Source organism: Phocoena sinus, chromosome 19, assembly GCF_008692025.1.
Source record: "Phocoena sinus isolate mPhoSin1 chromosome 19, mPhoSin1.pri, whole genome shotgun sequence".
In the NCBI taxonomy this organism is placed as follows: domain Eukaryota; kingdom Metazoa; phylum Chordata; class Mammalia; order Artiodactyla; family Phocoenidae; genus Phocoena; species Phocoena sinus.
Window position 1 is genome coordinate 2,783,537 of NC_045781.1, and position 17,037 is coordinate 2,800,573.

Sequence of the window (17,037 nt, forward strand, 5' to 3'; positions counted from 1 at the left end):
AAGGACAGGAGCTGTGGTCCTGAAAGGGGAGAGCAGGGTATCGGGGCCGGACAACAAAATTCAAAATCATTTGGCCATAAAATATAAACACGCTGTTTCTACGGTGGGGAAGGGGAGCGAAAGGGGGCATAAGGGAAGAGAGACTTCTGGGGAAGGGCCGGGGGGTCCGACCCCGCCCTGCTGTGCACCCCCTCCCCACCCCTTCCCTCTGTGTCTGTGGGTGCATGTGTCTGTGTGGGTCTGTGTGCGCACTTCCCCCGTCCCCTCCCCGCCCCCAACCCCCCCCACCCTTAATCGGTGCCATTCCAGTTGCTGCCGGCTGTCATTCGGCTGTCACTCCTCTGCCCATCGTCTTCAGAGGGGGAAAAGAGGGGGAGCTGGAGGGGGAGAAGCCCCAGCCAGCCCTGCCCCTGCCCTCCCCCGCCGCCTCTACCAGAAGTCCCGGCGGTGGTAAGAGTCGGGGTCACAGTATTTTGTGACAACCACTCTGTTGGCGAACTTGCGACCCGTCAGGCCCTGCATGGCTTTCTGGCAGTCAAACACAGAGGTGAACTCCACGAAGATCTGTGGGAACAAGACACAGGTTGTGAAGACCAAGGCCTTCCGGCCTCCAAGGATGCGCCGGTTCACTCACAGCAACCAGCCAGCATCTACCCAAACCCAGAACTCCGCGGGAGGGAGGGAGGTTTACCAAACATCCTCCAGCATCCCAGGATCAAAGAATGACAGAAGACAGAGACATGCAGAGGCATGGAGAATGAGAGCAGAGGAAGCTTAAGTCAAGAGCCCCAAAGGGCAGGGGACAGGGGTGAGCTCAAGGAGACCGGTCACTTATACTGAGTGTCTCCCCTGTACCAGGCACCATGCTGGGTGCTCCCCCAGCCACCCCAAGGGCCATGGGTGTCTCCCCCAAACAAGGGATGAAGGAAAGCTAACAAATTAGTACTCAAACCCAGGTTCATTCAAAAAAAAAAAAAAAAAAAAACACCTGAACCTTGATCTGCTCAAGCTTCTCATCTTTCTTGAACCACCAGTTACAGAAGTGGAGAGAGGGGTGGATATGACCAGCCTAATTCAGAACATGGGGAGTTCTATAAAAACATGCCCCCTAATGCCTCAACAAGCAAAACGGCTTGCAAAACAAAACAAGAAGTGACAAAACTGATAAATTTTAAGGAATTTTGAAACCAAACTGCAAGGTTCCTTATTTTGATCAAAGCAACTATAAAAAGACATTTTTGACACAGTAAGGGAAATCGGAACATGGCTTGGGTAGACAGATACTAATGGTAATTTTGTTAATGTACTAATGGTACTGTATGGTTTCGTTAAAATAATTTTTTAAAGTCATCTGTTTATAGCAGTAGTTCTCAACCAAGGTGAATTTGTCCCCAGGGGACATTTGGCAATGTCTGGAGATGATTTTCATTGTCACAAAGGCATGAGTAACACTACTGGCATCTAGTGGGTGGAGGCTGGGATGGGGCTAAACATCCTACAGCACACAGCACAGGCCCCAAAGCAAGAGTGACCAGGCCCAAGACATCAGGAGTTCAGATAGAGAACTGTACTTAAGTGATATATGCGATATATCTTGTTTCAGGGGGGAAAAAAGCGGGGGGAATGGGAAGCTGAATATATAGAAATCAAGAATGATAAGATATTGGTAACCTGAAGCTGGGCGACGGGCCACTAAGACACTGCTACACATACTAGAATACGACTTTAAAAACATTATACTATAACCTTAACTCTATCGCCATGAAGGTTTCTCTCAACTCTCACGTTTGAAAAGAATGATAATAAAGTTTGAAAACAAATCACATAGACTGATCCCTGAGACCAGGCCGGGTCTTTCAATTAGTCCCCCCCAAACACGTCCTCAGCCCCCAGGCAGCCTCCAGGCTCTCCTCTCTTGAGCCACGACCGCACTAAGGAGACTGACCTGTCATGGACGGGGTGTCTCCAGTGCAGCAGTTAGGAGCAGGTAGGAGCGCAGGCCAAACCCAGTGCGGCCCACCCTCCCCTCCCCTCCTGCCCCCGCCCCACCCCCCTCTGCCCCCACCCGCAATGCTTTTCCACTGCTCCTTGGCAAGTCTGTCCGGACTGACACCTGAACAGGGATCAGGGTGCCTACCAGACCTCAAACTTGGAAGCAGCTCTGTCCAGCCCACTGCTCCCCGCAACATCTCTGCTGGGGTCTCAGGACCTCAAAGCCAGCCCCCCAACACTGACCATCGTCCCCTCCCCTCAGACCTGCTCAGGTCCCCTGCTTCTCACCTGCCATCTCTGCCAGGTTACCAAACCCAGAAGGCTGAGCATCTCACTGGCTCCTCCCCCTCCCCGGGCACACCCAGATCAGCCGCCATGGTCCCGGCATTCACAGGCCACTGTCTTCTTTCCATCCTCCTGCCTGCTCTAAATCAGGTCACCGTCTTTCACCCAGATGACCACAAGCTGTTAGTTCCCAAAGCTCCAAACATCACATGGCTGTCACCCCCCACCCCTCCAAATTCCCAGCTCTGCTTTGCACTCCATGCCCACCCCACCCCCCCCACTGTAAGGCACCACCTCGATGTGCCAGGTGTTTCCCACGTTTAAGAGCTTTCGAAGGCTCCCCCCATCCTCACTCGGAAGAACAGCCAGCATGCTTCCTAGCACCCACGTGGCCCCACTGCTCTCCGCTTCACGCCCTCCGGCTACACCAGCCACCTCGCTGCCTCTTGCCAGGACCCCACCTGCCTGCCACGAGAACTGGGTGTCACTCGGGCTTCACCAGCTCCTGACTTGCGTACCTGAACACAGGGCCCAGTGCGACGCTGCTCCCCTCCCAGCCACCACCGGAAGCAGCACACGCGCTGTCTCTTAATGTGGGCATCCCGCTGACCCACAAAGCGAGCAGCTACACAGGCTGCAGGCATCCCGGGGTGGGGGGGGGGGGGGGGCGTGAGATGCTGGCACCTGGCACAGTGCCAGAGACAACGTGACTCGGTGAGCTCAGAATCAGAAATCAGAACCTAACTGTGGAGAAGGGCTCGGAGCTGCTGCTCGGACTCAGGATTGACACAGGTGGGCTCAGAATCAGACCCCAGAAATCAGAACCTAACTGTGGACAAGGGCTCGGAGCTGCTGCTCGGACTCAGGATTGACACAGGTGGGCTCAGCAGAGTCCTTGGCAGCCGGAAGACACAGGTGGGTTTGCTGCTTTGGGGACTACTTTTAGCACTTTTCTCCCCCTTCCATAGACAAGGCCAAACCACTTACCCAAGATCACATGAAACCCAGGTTCTGAACCAAAGCTGCTTCTATACAGAGGCAAGAGGCAAGTCCTCAGCCACAGCGGCACAGCACACGCGCTGCCTCTCGCCGCAGGCCTGGGCCCCCAGAGGCCCCGCTCTCTCTGGGTCAGAGTAGGGTGTGGGTGTGCATGTGCCCGCACACGTGTGGGGACGGGGACGCTCACGAGAGCACGCTCCCACGCACCTTTCCACAGCCGGGCACCTCCACGCCGTCCACGGGGCGGGGGATCTCGATGGACTTGACGAGCCCGTACTTGCTGCATTCGTCACGCACGTCCTCCACGATCTCCTCGTACTCCTCGTCGTCCAGCAGCTCCTCGGGCAGGACCATGTTCATGAGGCACAGGACCTCAGTCGGGTGACCACCCATCTGCACCTGGGAGCTCATCAGGCCAGGCACTTGCAAGGTCACGGGGGTCTGGTTGATGGTACTCTGTGGGGCAGCAGGGGCAGGGGCGTCACGGGGCAGCTCCGCCCTCGCCCCCTCCGTGCCCACTTCCCCTGAGCCCTCCCCCAAGACGCCATCCCAGGGAAAGACCCTGCTCTGCCCTTGAAGACCCAGGCACCCACTCCCAACACTGGCCAGGAAAGCCAGGGGCAGAGCTTAGGACGGCCCACCCAGCCCGCCCCCCGGCCCCTTCCCACCCCCCACCCCCAGATGTCCCGTCCCCTAGCCAATGGAAGATGACGTGCCGGGGGGCTCACCAGCGTGGCATTCTTGGCTCCCACGCTTGCCCTCTGGACAAGCAGCTTCTTATCCCCCAGCTGCATCCCGTTCAGCCCCGCAATGGCCTGCGTTTGGAGAACGCGGGATGGGGGCACGCAGGAGAGAGGTACAGGTCAGAGGCCAGTAGCCTGACACCTCCCCCGCAAGCCCCACTACCCCATAGCTGGACACTGGTAGGGAAGAGGGCAAGGCAAAGGGGTGAGAGCTTGGCAAGAGCTAGAACCGAAGGAAAGGGGCCCCTATGCCCAGCCCTGCTTCGGGGTGGCCTCCTCCCACCCATCCTGAATAAGGGAGACCTCAGCGAGGATACAGAGCAGGGTGAGGACAAGGACAGACTCGCCAGCGCAGGGTCCCAGGGCTCACCTGGTCTGTGACGTTGATGTCCACGTACTCACAGAAGGCGTAGCCCTTGGAGAGCCCTGTGGCACTGTCCTTGACCAGGTTGAAGGCCTTGAGAGGCCCAAACGATGTCAGCAGCTCTTTTACCTGCGGCAGGCCAAGACGCCATGAGAGTATGGACGAAGGCTGTGACGGGGGAGGGGCGGGAAGAGACGAAGGGTCTACCTGGTCGTCATTCAGGTAGTTGGGTAAGCCCCCAATGAACAGCTTGTGGGCAGAGTCCGGGACCACGGTGGACACGACTCCTAAGGGCAGAAGGGAGCAGACGGACTGTGAGTCCCAGCACCAGGTCGTTTCACAGACCCTGGCAGACGTCCGCAGGGAGAGGCCCGGCAGTCCCGGTCAGGCCGCGTCCCTCCCACCCATGCACCCTCCCCAGCCCCGCCTCGGAGGCGCACCCCTGCAGCACTCTTCGGGACGCAGAGCGACCCCAGCACAGCGGCACATCGGGGCCCTGGGGTCAGAGACACGAGCTCACACCCCAACCTGCCACCTGCTGCTGCGTCACCTGGGCAGGTTCCCTCGGCTCTCGGCCTGCTGGAGAGGCATCATAGGGATACACGACCTCTCCTTCAGCCTCAAGCCTCCACTCAGAGCCCTCCCCCAACCTGCCTCTGCCGAGACCAGATCTCCCCAGGAAGCCTCCACGACCTTTCCCCGTGGGCCTGCGCTATGCACAGCTACAGGTGTCCCTAGCCGCTCTCTGGCCTCAGTCACAGGTGACCTCGGAGGAGTCTGCTGTTCGGTGTCCGTGAGGGCTGGGACATGCCCGGCTCACTCAGCACCCTGGCAAGGCGGGGCCCACATCAGCCAAGCAGGTTTAATGACCACCGTGCGTCCACCCCAATCCTGCCCTCTCCACTGAGCTTTTGACTCGGGTGCCTGCCAGGACTCAGCCCAACGTCTCGCACGCTTCCAAAACGTTGTCCTTCAATTCCTGGAGCCTCCCCACAGGGCGTAAACTACACAGAGCTCCAGGACGCCGGCTGGACACAAAGAGGGTAGAAACGTGGACCACCACCCACCCGGCCGGACCTGCTGTTCACTTTGAGTTCAAGGCCCACTAGGCCCACTACTGCCAGACGCACCACCTTGCCTTCCTCTGCAATCCGGCACCAGGTGGCCCCGCTCCACCTCCTCCTGACCTTGGAGAGGAGCAGGCGACACGGGGGATGGGAAAGAGCCTCAGACACTGACACTGCGCCCGCAGAAGGGCTCCCTCTCCCACCACCACCCACCAGTCCAGCCCCTCCAGCCCTGCCACTCCAACCAGCAGAGCCCAGCCGCATCGGGGTAGGGCATGCAATCCTCTGAGACGCAGCCTGGGCAAGGAGAGATGAGCAGAAGCATCTGGGAGCCAGGGCCACGGAGCGAGCACTCCACACCGGGCACCCCTGGCCCAACTCCTCCCAGCTACTCGTTTCACGTTCTCCCACCCCTACCCAAAGCACGACAGGAGGAGACTGAGGCCCAGGGAGCAGGCACCACGTGAGGTCACACACTCCAGAACCGCCAACTTCACAGGCAGGGAAGGGCTCTGCGAGGGTGCCGCCACAGGACATGGGCTGCGGTACAAGACTGCACAGCGGCAGCACTGGGGCTGGAGCCTGCCCCACTACACACCTCAGGGAAGCGCACGGCACCGAGGGCACCGGAGTTGGGCTCCCTGGGCTCCAGTCTGGGGTACGAGACTGAGTGAGGCTCCTCTGGGCCTCAGTGGCCTCATCTGTGGAACGGGGAGAAGCTCGCACCCCCCCACCCCGAGCGCGTGGATGAGCACGACGGAGCCACACGAGCACTGGACGCGGGCTGGCGGCCAGGCTCGCCACCCCACGAAGGCCAGGCCGCGCCAGCACGAGGGAGCAGCGGGTCGGCGCCTCAGCAACCACAGCCCCTCCGTGCTCACTCGGTTCTGCCAGGGGAGAAGGGCCTGCTCTTCAGGGTCGCACGACCAGGAAAGCACAAGATAAATGGGGAACCCAGGCCGGTGTTGATGCCCAAAGTCAAAGCCCCGAGCAGCTCATCTCCTGACGGCACGCTCTGGGTGCCGCCCTGCTTCACACACCTGTTCTCTTCCAGAGGGGCTACCTCTCACCTTCAGCTCTAAAACCTCACCACCCGCCACAAGGCTGCCCTGGACCCCCAGGTGCCAAGCAATCCTTTCTCATACCTGCAGCGTCACCTGCCCCTCGGCAGGAGGACCGTGACCGCCTCGTGCACTGCTGTGCCCCTGGCACCCCCGGCACTGCTTTGTAGGATCCTCCTGGGGGAGTGGAGGAAGCCCCACAGGTAGGGGCCTCCGGAGGCAGAGTCAGATTCGCCCCTGAACTGAGGGGTGAGCCTGATCCAGGACGGGCACTCAGAGTGAAGCTAAATTCACAAATTCAAAGATGCTATGCCTTCCTGCCCCCAGTTTCCATCTCGTCTTTAGGGCCCCACTGCACAGTCAGGCCTGAGATCAGGGAGCGCAGTTAAGGTCTCACCCCTGCAGATGATGTACACTTACAGTTTCAGGTCAGTCCCCTTTTACCAAGATAACGAAGTTACCTTCCAGGTTCCTACATTGTTTCTTTTCCAACCAAGCGTGTCTATCAAATTTTATCAAACGCTTTTATCAAATGCTTCTCCCGTTTATCGAACAGGAGATCGAAATACGACCTTTATTGCAAAGAACGTTTAACCTGCAGCCACCATCACTTTTCCTGCCATCCCGGCACCCAAGGAAGGAACAGACTCGCCCAGCCACTGGTGGCTGGACCCCCGGCCTCCCTGGGGAGATAAATCCCAGAAAGGAAGTCAGCCGTAGTAACAGAGCCTGCGACCGAACACTGTCCCTGCCCCTGCGATGCCTCTGGTTCCACAGGAGAGAGGTGACAAGTGGGGCAGCACAGGAGACGGCAAGGCAGACTCTGCGGTCAGGCTGCGCCACCCGGGGTCCCAGCAATCACGCCTCTGAGCACATCACTTCTCGCTTCCTGCCTCACTCCCCTCCTTGGTGAGAGGGCGCCCCAGCACCTACCCCAGGAGTCAAGGGCCACTGCAGCACGAAAGCAACTCAAACCACGCGCCAGTGCGAGTGGCTACGTGCCGATAGATCTTAAAGATCTGGCCCCTAGTTGTCACTTGCCGACCCTGTACTACAGGACAGTCACGATGACGAACACCTGATCCACGGGGCACACTTGGGACTGTGCTGGCCCAGGAAGCGGGAGAAGCAGTGGGCTCCTGTGTAAATAGGAATGAGTTAAAATGCAGGGAATTCACTGGAAAGAGACACAAAGGAACGTTCCGTGGCTTGATCTGGGAGGTGGCCCCACAGACACACGTGCACGTAGAGCGTCAGAAAGTCAGCAACTTCTCAAGTTTTTTTTATAAGCTAGAGAGATGTGCTGAATTTACCCAAACTGGTACGGTGGAAGACACTGGGGATGAGCCAGGGACCCAGCCCTGAGTCCCAAGGTGCCACCCCCTCTGGACTCCACATCCCCCATTTCACAAGGTGAAGAGCCAACTCAGTTTCCAAAAGGTGCCCTTCAGCGTGAAGCCTCAGCCAGCAGAACGCCACGTTCTCAGCCCCCAAGGGTGGGGCTCACGGCCCCCACACCCAGAGCACCCGGTGCTCACCCTGCCTTTGCCTGAGAGCTGGGCCCCCAGTTCGGCTACCACAGCACTGGCCCCTCCAACCCCACAGCGTTCCCGGCCCCCAACAGGGCCCCTCACAGGCCCAAATCCTCACTTCCACTCGGCAGTCAACCACAGGGGTCAGCAAACAGCCTGCAGGTTCCTGTTTCTGTACAGCCTGCAGGCTTTCTGAAAGGTTATTTTACCACATGTGAACGTTACACGGCACCCAAACATCAGGGTCCACGGATGTTAAGACATATGGGACACAACCACACCCACTCGCTTAGGGAGCACGCGTGGCTGCTTTCCTGCTACAACTGCAGGGTAGTTTCAACAGAGACCACGCGGCCTGCAGAGCAAAAAACAGTCACTCTCTGGCCCTTTACAGAAGAAAGTTCTGCCGACCCCAGGTCTACTATGTTACCTACTGACCTGAGGTGGTACTAAACACGGCTGCGGAGGCTGGCCCGGAGCACAGGGGTCGACGGAAAATCCACATCAGACCCCGCACCAGGAGCTCTACTGACCACCTGCCCATCCACACAGGCTCACCCACGCTCGTACTGACCCCGTGGTCCAGAGCAGCGGCCTCTCACTGCCCACAACACGTTCAGTCTGGCCCTGGCTCCGCCACTTACAAGCTATGAGTCCTCAAGCAGACCACAGCTCACCCTCTCTGGGTGCCGGGCGCCACCTCTGCAAACAGGGAGACGCCCAACGCCCAAAAATTCGAGGGCTGGATAAGACGACGCATACCCTCTGAAGCACTCGTGCTGCTTCCCCGTTAGCTCCAGCTGGCCTACAGAGGGAAAGGTGGGCAAGATCCCCACTCACCAGGCACATAAACAGAGGGATTCTCTGACATGCCAGGCAGGGGCTGGTAGTCGTGAGGCCTGCGGATCTTCAGCGACTGGCCCTGGAAGATGATGCCATCAAAGGCCATGGCCTGCGTGGTCTCGTCCACTGAGCGGAACTGAAGGAAAGAAAAGGAGGTGGTGAGGGACAGGGTGAGTGGCCAGCCAGCCCCCCCAACCCCCAAGGGCTCTGGGACAGCACCCTGGTAGAGAACGGACTGCAGAAGAGCCCAGTGGGAACAAGGGCTGCTGCAGATGGGCTGGGCCTGACCCCACCACATGCCTGGCTCACCTCTAAGAAGGCAAAGTTCTTGTCCTGGTTAATCTGCACTGCCAAAACGGGATTGCCGGGGGCCTGCGTCAGCCCCCCCAGGCGCATCTGGGCGTTGAAGAAATCCATCATGGCCTCCTGCAGAGGGAAGAGGAGACAGGGGGGGGGCGGGGGAAGGGAGGTGGAGAGAGGAGGGGAAGGGTGAGAGAGGGAGACACAGAGGGGTTTGGGGGTAAGGGGAGAGGGATGGGGGGCGGGGGGGAGGGAAGGGAACAGTGGAATATGGGTGGGGGCACAGAGATCAACAGTAGGAACAAAAGCAGGAGAAAGATCAGAGAAAGTGGGGGGGAGGCAGCAGCAGGAAACAGCCAGGGGCCAGGAGGCAGGACAGGAGTTGTGGAGAGAGCCACAGGGCCCCAACCAGGGGGAAAGAGAAAGATTGCTCAAGAAAGATGCGGCAAACAACAGGGAGAGGCAAAAAAAACATAAAACAGAGAACAAGGAAACGGAACGTGTGAGAAAAAGAAACATCCAGTGGCGACAGCAAGAGAGAAATGGCAAGGAAGTGGAAAAGCAGCAGCAGGCAGAACATAGAGAAAACCCGAGTGAGAGAAAGAGAGAGAAAGAGAGAGAGAGAGAGAGAGAGAGAGAGAAAGAAAGAAAGAAGCAAAGGGATGGAGAAAAGAGGGCGGGAGGCGGGGAGCGCAGGGCAGAGGGTTGGGGAGGAAGGGCGGGCGGGAGGGGAGGAGAAAAGAGTGATGTGGAGGAATCTGGCCCTGGAGTCCGGGGGCTGGTTTATCAAATGTAGCAAAGTGCAGGTTGAGAAAGTCAGAATGGACCTTACTTGCCTTCGACGACGGTAGCAAACTTTTTGTTGCTACGAGGGATCTCAGCCCCACAATATTTCACTTTAAAGAGAAATGGAAACAACTCTTTGATCTCGGGATTCTCAGGGGGTGTCACGGGAAGGGGTGGGGGAGAGGGGAAGGGGAGAGGAGCGGTAGGGAAGGTGAGGGGAGGTCGGGGCGATCAAAATAAAAGAACAGCGACCATGGGAGGGACGTGGGGAGAGGATGGGGGACACAGGCGGCAGAGAACAAGAGGCGTGTCAGAAACACTGAGGGGGAGCGTGCGTGTGCGTGTGCCTGTGTGCGTGTCCGAGTCTCCCTCTCTGTCTCTCTCCACACGGAATCGGATTCGTGGATTCGTAGGTACGTTACGTGTGTGCCTGCTCTCTGGGTTGCTGGAGGAGGTTGGGAAAGGGAGACGGGAGAGGGAAAGGAGGGAGGGAGAGGGCCACCCCCAGCCCGGCCCCTGGCTGGCTCAACTCCATCGGTCCGTCTGGGAGGGGGCCGGGGGGTCTTGCAGGAGCAGAGTCTCACCCGTGCAGGTTGGGGGACGGAATGGAGGGAAGGGGAGGAACAGGTGGCGGGGACAGGGAGAGGCAGGGGCAGGGGGAGGGCAGGGAGAAGGCAGTACCTCAGTGATGCCGAAGGGGATGTTGCCCACATAGAGGCGCCGGGCCTGTCTGGTCATCTGGCTACCGACCACGGGCACCGGTGTCGGGGTCACAGCCAGACCGTCGGGGGTCATGGTGGGGAGAAGGGCGGTGGCTGGAATCTGACCGGCAGCTTCAAAAGGAAGAGACGAGGATTAGAGGACATCAGGGCGCCCGTGGAGTGGCTCAGCAGCAGCGCCCTCCCAGACATGGGCAACCACCGCCTCTGCGAAACCAGGTCTGTTGACAGCTTCATCCCTGCTGTCAACTGCAACAGTAAGGGCTGTTGTCAAGGGGCTTCAAAAGGCAGAGGCCAGAAAACCCAGGGTGAAAACCCCATCCGCCACCCCCCCAAAACCAAGGCTCTGCTTCCTGACCACCCCAGTATACAACCACTCTAGCTCACGAGAGGGTGAGGGAGCCAGAGGACCAGCAGGTGCGGGGCGGCGGCCGGAGCCTACCTTGCATGGCCTTGTACTGCATGGGGGTGATGTGCTCGAAGCCGGGCGGTGGCACGTCCCAATATTTACGGACCTTCTTCTTCTTCTCGTGGCGGGGGGAACGACTGGGGGAGGGGGGAGGGGAGAGCGGGGCAGGGCGACCTCAGTCTGACCAAAGGTGGGCCTGCAAGTCCCCCCAGGTTCCCCTCGGCTCCCCCGCCCAGCTCGGCTCTCTCCAGGAGGGAGAGGATCCGGGTCAGGGCCGTGCCCAGGCCCGGGGAGGGTGCTATTGCAAGGCAGGTGGGCTCTCCCCAGTGCTCGGGCCGGGGCTGGACAAGGACAGGGCAGGGTGCACAGCGGGGAGGGAGGCGAAGGGAACGGACGTCAGGGCGGAAGGGGCAGGAGGAGAAGCTCACATCAATCCACCGTGCTCCTCTTTAGCGCCTCTGGTCAAAGGTTTGCTGGGGGGTGGGAGGGAAAGGTGTGGGGAGGGGTGACTGGGGACCCTCGTCTTCCCCACACACCACACCCCCCAAGGCCGCTGAGTCCAGGGCTGGGGCAGGGCCGAGGTGAACAAGCAGCGGGCAAACCCCCTCGGCCCTGCCATTTCCCCCACGCCCCCCACCCCCAAGCAAGAGGAAGGGAGGAAGGGCCAGACAGACCACTTTCTAGCTGAAGAGACTGAGGTGGGAGGAGGCAAGACTTCCACCTATCCCGCCCTTCCTCACCCAAGGGGCAGAGAGGACAGAGGGGAGCCTGGGGAGGGAAGAGGCGTTAGAGCGGAAACCGCCGTCCCCCTCCCAGGGCGGCACCCCGGAGACCCGCACAGTGGGCACAAGAGGGCCGGGAAGGGGAGGGAGCCCCTCACCAAGGGACAGACAGAGCGGCTCCCTGTCACCAGACTCGCCTTGGAGATAAAGAACCTGCCGCACCAGCGACCCACCAGAAACTGAAGGAAACCCCAGGAACAGGGAAGAAACTGGTTCAGACAGGTGAGCAGCAGCGCCTCCCCCAGGTCCACGAGGAGAGGAGCCCCAGCGCCCCGGGACGCAGCCGCCCGCTCCCCGCCCTGTTACCTTCGGCGCCGCCTGTCCCGGGAGGCGCTGCGCTGGTCCCGGTTGCGCCGGTCCCGGCTGCGGCTGCGGCGCTTGCGGTCCCGGCTTCGAGAGCGGCTGTGGCTGCGCTTCCGGTGCCGGTTCTCCTTGTCACGCTCTGGGCAAGGCAGGGGAGAGGATGAGCTGAGGGAGGCCGCGGCCCAGCCCACCCGCGCACTGCTGGCTTCGCCCCAGCCCCAGGGAGGCCACCCCCAAGGGGAAGGGGCTTGATGGAGGAAGGGAGAGCAGGCTTCCTGGGTCCACACGCGAGTCCAAAGACCCTCGGGACCGGGGAGGGAGCTGGTTACCTGAGGGGACAGGGCCTGGAAGTGCCCCCGGGGTGTAAGGTACCTGAGGATGCTCAGGAGGAGCTGGGGAGCCAGAGAAGACAGAGGAGGCTGGCTCCTGGTCCCCCTCGAGGGCTGAGGGGCCTGACCCCAGGGTCGTCCCTGAGAGGGGCAGGGCTAGAGGCTGGGGAATCAAGAGACCCAATGATGTTTTCCTGAAGGGACCCAGCAGCCCCTCAGGAGACCTCCTCAACCAGCTGGCCCCCACTGCCCCACCATCAGGCCCCGGGGTCAGGCGCCAGGCAGGACCCACTTCGCTGAGAAGCAGGGACACCCAGCCCATCCCCACCCCACCAGCTGAACAATGCAGGATCCCCTCCTCCAGAAAGGCGTGTCTTTCAGAATCTGGGGGGCAGGGGGAGGTGCCGGCCCACTACCCCCCATTCCCACACTCCCTCAGAGCCAAGGACAGCAGAAGCTGGGGCGGGGGCCTTCTCCAGAGCTCCCCTTGGCGCCTTCAGCCTCCCCCAACTCGCCTTGGGGGCGGCGCCTAGGAACAGAGCACAGCCTTGCCAGCAAAGCACAGAAACCTTGGCTCCCAGCAGACCTCTCCCCCTCTGAAGGAGGTGCAGCTCCTGCGCCACGCTGTTTGTACTCTATTTGCTCGGTTCAAAGACGCCACTGATTCCTCAACTATCCTCGACTACCCCTCAAACACGTGTTACCTTTACCACGTGTCTGGGGACGGGGCGGCGGGGGGATGGAGATGGTAAGAGAATGCCATGGACCTCACTACAACAGAATAAACCTGCACCTTAAAAAGGAAAAAACGTTGTAGCAGTCATTGGGATGCCACCTAAAACCATATTCTGCGCTAGTTTTACTTGCACTCGATCCTTACTGTTACTTCGGGAAAACACTGGGGAGGGGGCCTTGCTCACGTAAGAGATGAGAAACCTAAGGCGCAGAGAGATCATGTGACTCACCCAGAGCCAAAAAGCCTGAAAATGGTGAAGCCTGAATGTGAACCTTGAAATGTCAGCTAAGGCAGCTAAGCAGCAAACAGTACTCCTAAAACACTGGAACCACTAGCGACAGTGGCACTGCCTCCTTGAAGATAAAAAGACTGAACATAAAAAATATACTGAAAACTGGCACCTGGAGGGGACAGGAGGGAACGGGCAAGCAGTGTGAAGCCAGAGGTAAGCACAGAGTCATGGCACTGGGCCCGGGGAGGAGCCCTGGCCAGAGGCTTTGGGCCTCTGGCTCCACGCTTGTGAGATGGGCAGGCTGTGAGCAGGAGACCCTTTGCTGTGGCTGAGACTCTAAAACAGACACAAGCAGGGAAAGCGACGAACACAGAGGAAACGGTGGCAGAGGAAACGGTGGCACCTACTGGGTGCCTGGGACACAGAAAAGGAAATTAATTCCCTGGAGACGCAGACTGACACTTGGAGGAAGCGGGACCTCACAGACAAAGACCCACAGGCACAAAGACCCATGGGCAGAGCAACACATGGGCAAAGCTTCCCCCTGAGGCAAGAGTAACACCCCCCCCCACACACACACACAATAATACAGCACAGATCAGAACAGAAAAGGGAGCTACAGTTGCTCAAAATGCTGTGGCCACGTTGCTGTGGGAACAACTCCACCAACCCAAGGGACATGCCCCGGCTGAGGGCCTGGCCCCCCAGTACCAGTAGGAACACCCAGGGAGAAAGCAGGCAGCACACCTGCAAGTGCCCCAAGGAAGGCTCCATCAGTTCCACTTGGCTTTCCAGCCTAGCAGAACATGGCTTTCAAACAGCCAGGCAGACTCGGGATCGGTTTCAGCTTTTCTGCATAAAACCATGCAACAGCAACCAAACCTTTAAACCTCATTTTTCTCTTCTTTAAATGAGACTCATGCTTACCACCAGGTGTGGGACCGGGCAGAAGGACGTTTGGAAAGCAACTTTCCCTGCCCTTCCCCACCTCTAACACCATCTCTGAGTGAGCTGCAAACCTGCCTCTGTACTTCCTCCCTAAGTAAGAAATTACACTAGGAATTATTTCACAATAAAAAATGTCACTAATCGGGTGCTCAACGTATGCCAACCCCCATGCCACACACTTTACATATGTTGCCCCATTTAATCTCAGCTCTGCCTCTAATCAGCTGAAACATGGGAAAGTTTTTACTTTCTGAGCCTGTTTTCTCCTCTGCAAAGGGCAGGAAATCACTTCAGCCTCATAGGGCTGTTACAAGATCCACTTAGAAAAACTGTGCAAAAGAGCTTAGCAAAGTGTCTGACACATGCTCAAAGTTTACCTGCAACTATCATTCCTATCATCCCTGTTTATTCCCAACATCCCAACGACAAAAACAAACAAAAAAAGTCACCCTATACGTACAAAAAAAATAAGCACACAACTACTGAGCAATGAAGTAGGTACTAAAACCCAGGTCTGCTCACCTCCAGAGCCTGTACTGTTAAACGGTACATCATGTACGTACAGACACCCCGTGGGCACCCCGAAACGTGACTTCTTGTCTCCTAATCGAGCCACCCCCTACCCCACTCTAGGGTGGGCCGAAAGGGGAATCCCAGCGCCCCATGGGGCCCTCCGAACACAGGTAGCTTAAGCCTCAAGACTACCACCTTCCCTCGGCCTAGTTTCCTCACTCTCAAATCGGAATAAGAAGACAAAAGAAACCTGTTAACTATCTAACGCTTCTCTCAGTGCTGACACTCTTGGGGCCCCCAAAGTAATCAGCATTAGCACGGCCCCGTGCTTGGACTCGGCGTCACCCGAGGGGGACGTGCCTCCCACCCTCCCGACTGAACCAGATCCCCCTACTCGCTCAGCCTCAGTCTCCTCCCCTCCACGCTGAGATTTACGAGGCTGAGTCTAGGTGTCCCGAGCTGCGATCCTACAGGACGTGGGGTTTGCCTCTCTAGCTAGGGAGCGATGGGACGCAAACATTCCGCACTGTGATCGCCGGGAGAGCCAGAGCCCCGAGGAAGGGGTACAGGCGTGCGTGCGAGAGGAACACAGAGCACGCACAATGAGGCCTCTTCCACAAGTGCCGACCCTGGCGCCCCACGGCAGCGGCCCGGCGTGACACTGGCGGCCGGTCCGCAGGACTAGGCGCAAAGGGCGGCGGTGCTACAAGCGCCCCCCAGCGCGGCCCGGCCCGTGCCCACGTGAAGGGCGGGGGGGGGGGGGGGGTCCCACAACGGCCATTTTGGAACAAAGGGGGCGTGGAGACCCGGGCCGCGGGCCCGGCCGGAAGCGGAAGTGCCAAGGCAGCCACAGAAAAGGAGGAGGTGCAAGACCGAATCTATATAATCTCCTTTCCAGATTAAAAAAACCTAAGTCCGCGAGGGGACACCCGGCGAGCGCGCCGCGCGTGCCGGGGACCACGTGGGGCGCGGAAAAAGGAGCGCATGCGTCCGGGCCTGCGCTCGCCGCTCCCTCCCCTCCCCTCCTGCGCGGCGGCACGCCGGGAGGTCACGTGAGCGAGGCGCGCGCCGCGGCACTTGGTTGGGGGGGGGCGCCGCGCGGCCCTGAGAGGAGGGGGAAGCAAGGAGGAAAATGGCGGGGGACACGGAGGGAAGCCAAGAGTCGCCCCGCCCGCCGTCCCACACCCCCGGCGCCCTCACCTTGCTTATTCTCGTTGAGCTGCCGCTCGAACTCGTCGAAGTCCGACATGCTGAGGCGGCCGCGTAGGGCCCTGTGGAGCTCTCGCCTCGCCTTGCCGCGCGCCCGCTCCGGCCGCTTCGGCTACTTCCGCCGCTTCCCTCGGCTACTTCCGGCCGCCGCCGGCGCTCCACCGCCTCCTACCTAATCAAGCCCGGGCCGCCCGCCCCACCCCAGCTCCGCCCCTCTCCCCGCCTGCGCGCCCGCGAGGTGCCCCTCCCCCCCGGGCCTGGCTCCGAAACGCGTCGGCTATTTCCGGACCGTAGAGGAAAGCCTCGGGAGCAGCAGCTACGGCTGCTTCCGAAAACACCCGAAGCGAGGGTTTCGCCGCCTTCCCAGGTTTTCGTAACTTTTCGGATATTAGCTCTTCAACGTTCAGATGTTTCCGTAGATCCTCGCGTTCCTCTGCACCCAGCCCCCTCTAAGAATTCGGCTTCTTCCGAAAATTGAAATTGTCCCAATCTTTGACTGCTTGCGCAGATTCTCCCCGCTCTTCTCGGCCGGCCCTGTCCAAGCAATCGGCTACTTCCGACAAGCCTAACCGTCCCGGACTTCGTCACTTTCCGAGGCTTCCGGAGCTCGCCCTCAGACCCAACCAGAGATGAAGCTCGTTTCCAAACTTCGGCTCTTTCCGGAGATTCCAGGAGCACCCTCCTCCCCTCTCGGAGAACTTCGGCTCTTTCCGCCACCGCTTCGGGAAGGCTTCACTCACGGGAGATAGCTTCGACTTTTTCCGTCGGGACTTCGGCTCCTTCCGGCTCCGGGAACCGAAAAGGGAGGGAGGACAGAGGAGAGGTGGGTCAGGGGAAGGGAAACGGAGAAGGGGGAGGGTCCCGGCTCTCGGAACCTGGCTCTCC

The 17,037-nt window shown here is 59.5% G+C and overlaps 1 protein-coding gene across 2 annotated transcripts; it reads right to left on the bottom strand.

The window, feature by feature from the left end:
• Nucleotides 1-101: 101 nt before the first annotated feature.
• Nucleotides 102-16,294, bottom strand: U2AF2 (U2 small nuclear RNA auxiliary factor 2). Of its 2 annotated transcripts, none has more exons than XM_032613445.1 (12): nt 16,144-16,294; nt 12,189-12,324; nt 11,529-11,573; nt 11,134-11,237; nt 10,654-10,805; nt 9,196-9,312; nt 8,884-9,022; nt 4,591-4,670; nt 4,390-4,512; nt 4,005-4,091; nt 3,484-3,732; nt 102-564 (listed from the first exon to the last, which is right to left on the bottom strand). In XM_032613445.1, the coding sequence occupies exons 1-12, from the start codon at nt 16,190-16,192 to the stop codon at nt 430-432; spliced, it is 1,416 nt and encodes a 471-aa protein (XP_032469336.1). In that variant the 5' UTR covers nt 16,193-16,294; the 3' UTR covers nt 102-429. The 2 variants fall into 2 exon arrangements, with proteins under 2 accessions (XP_032469336.1, XP_032469335.1); XM_032613444.1 differs by having other exon boundaries at nt 3,993-4,091; nt 16,144-16,260.
• Nucleotides 16,295-17,037: the final 743 nt, after the last annotated feature.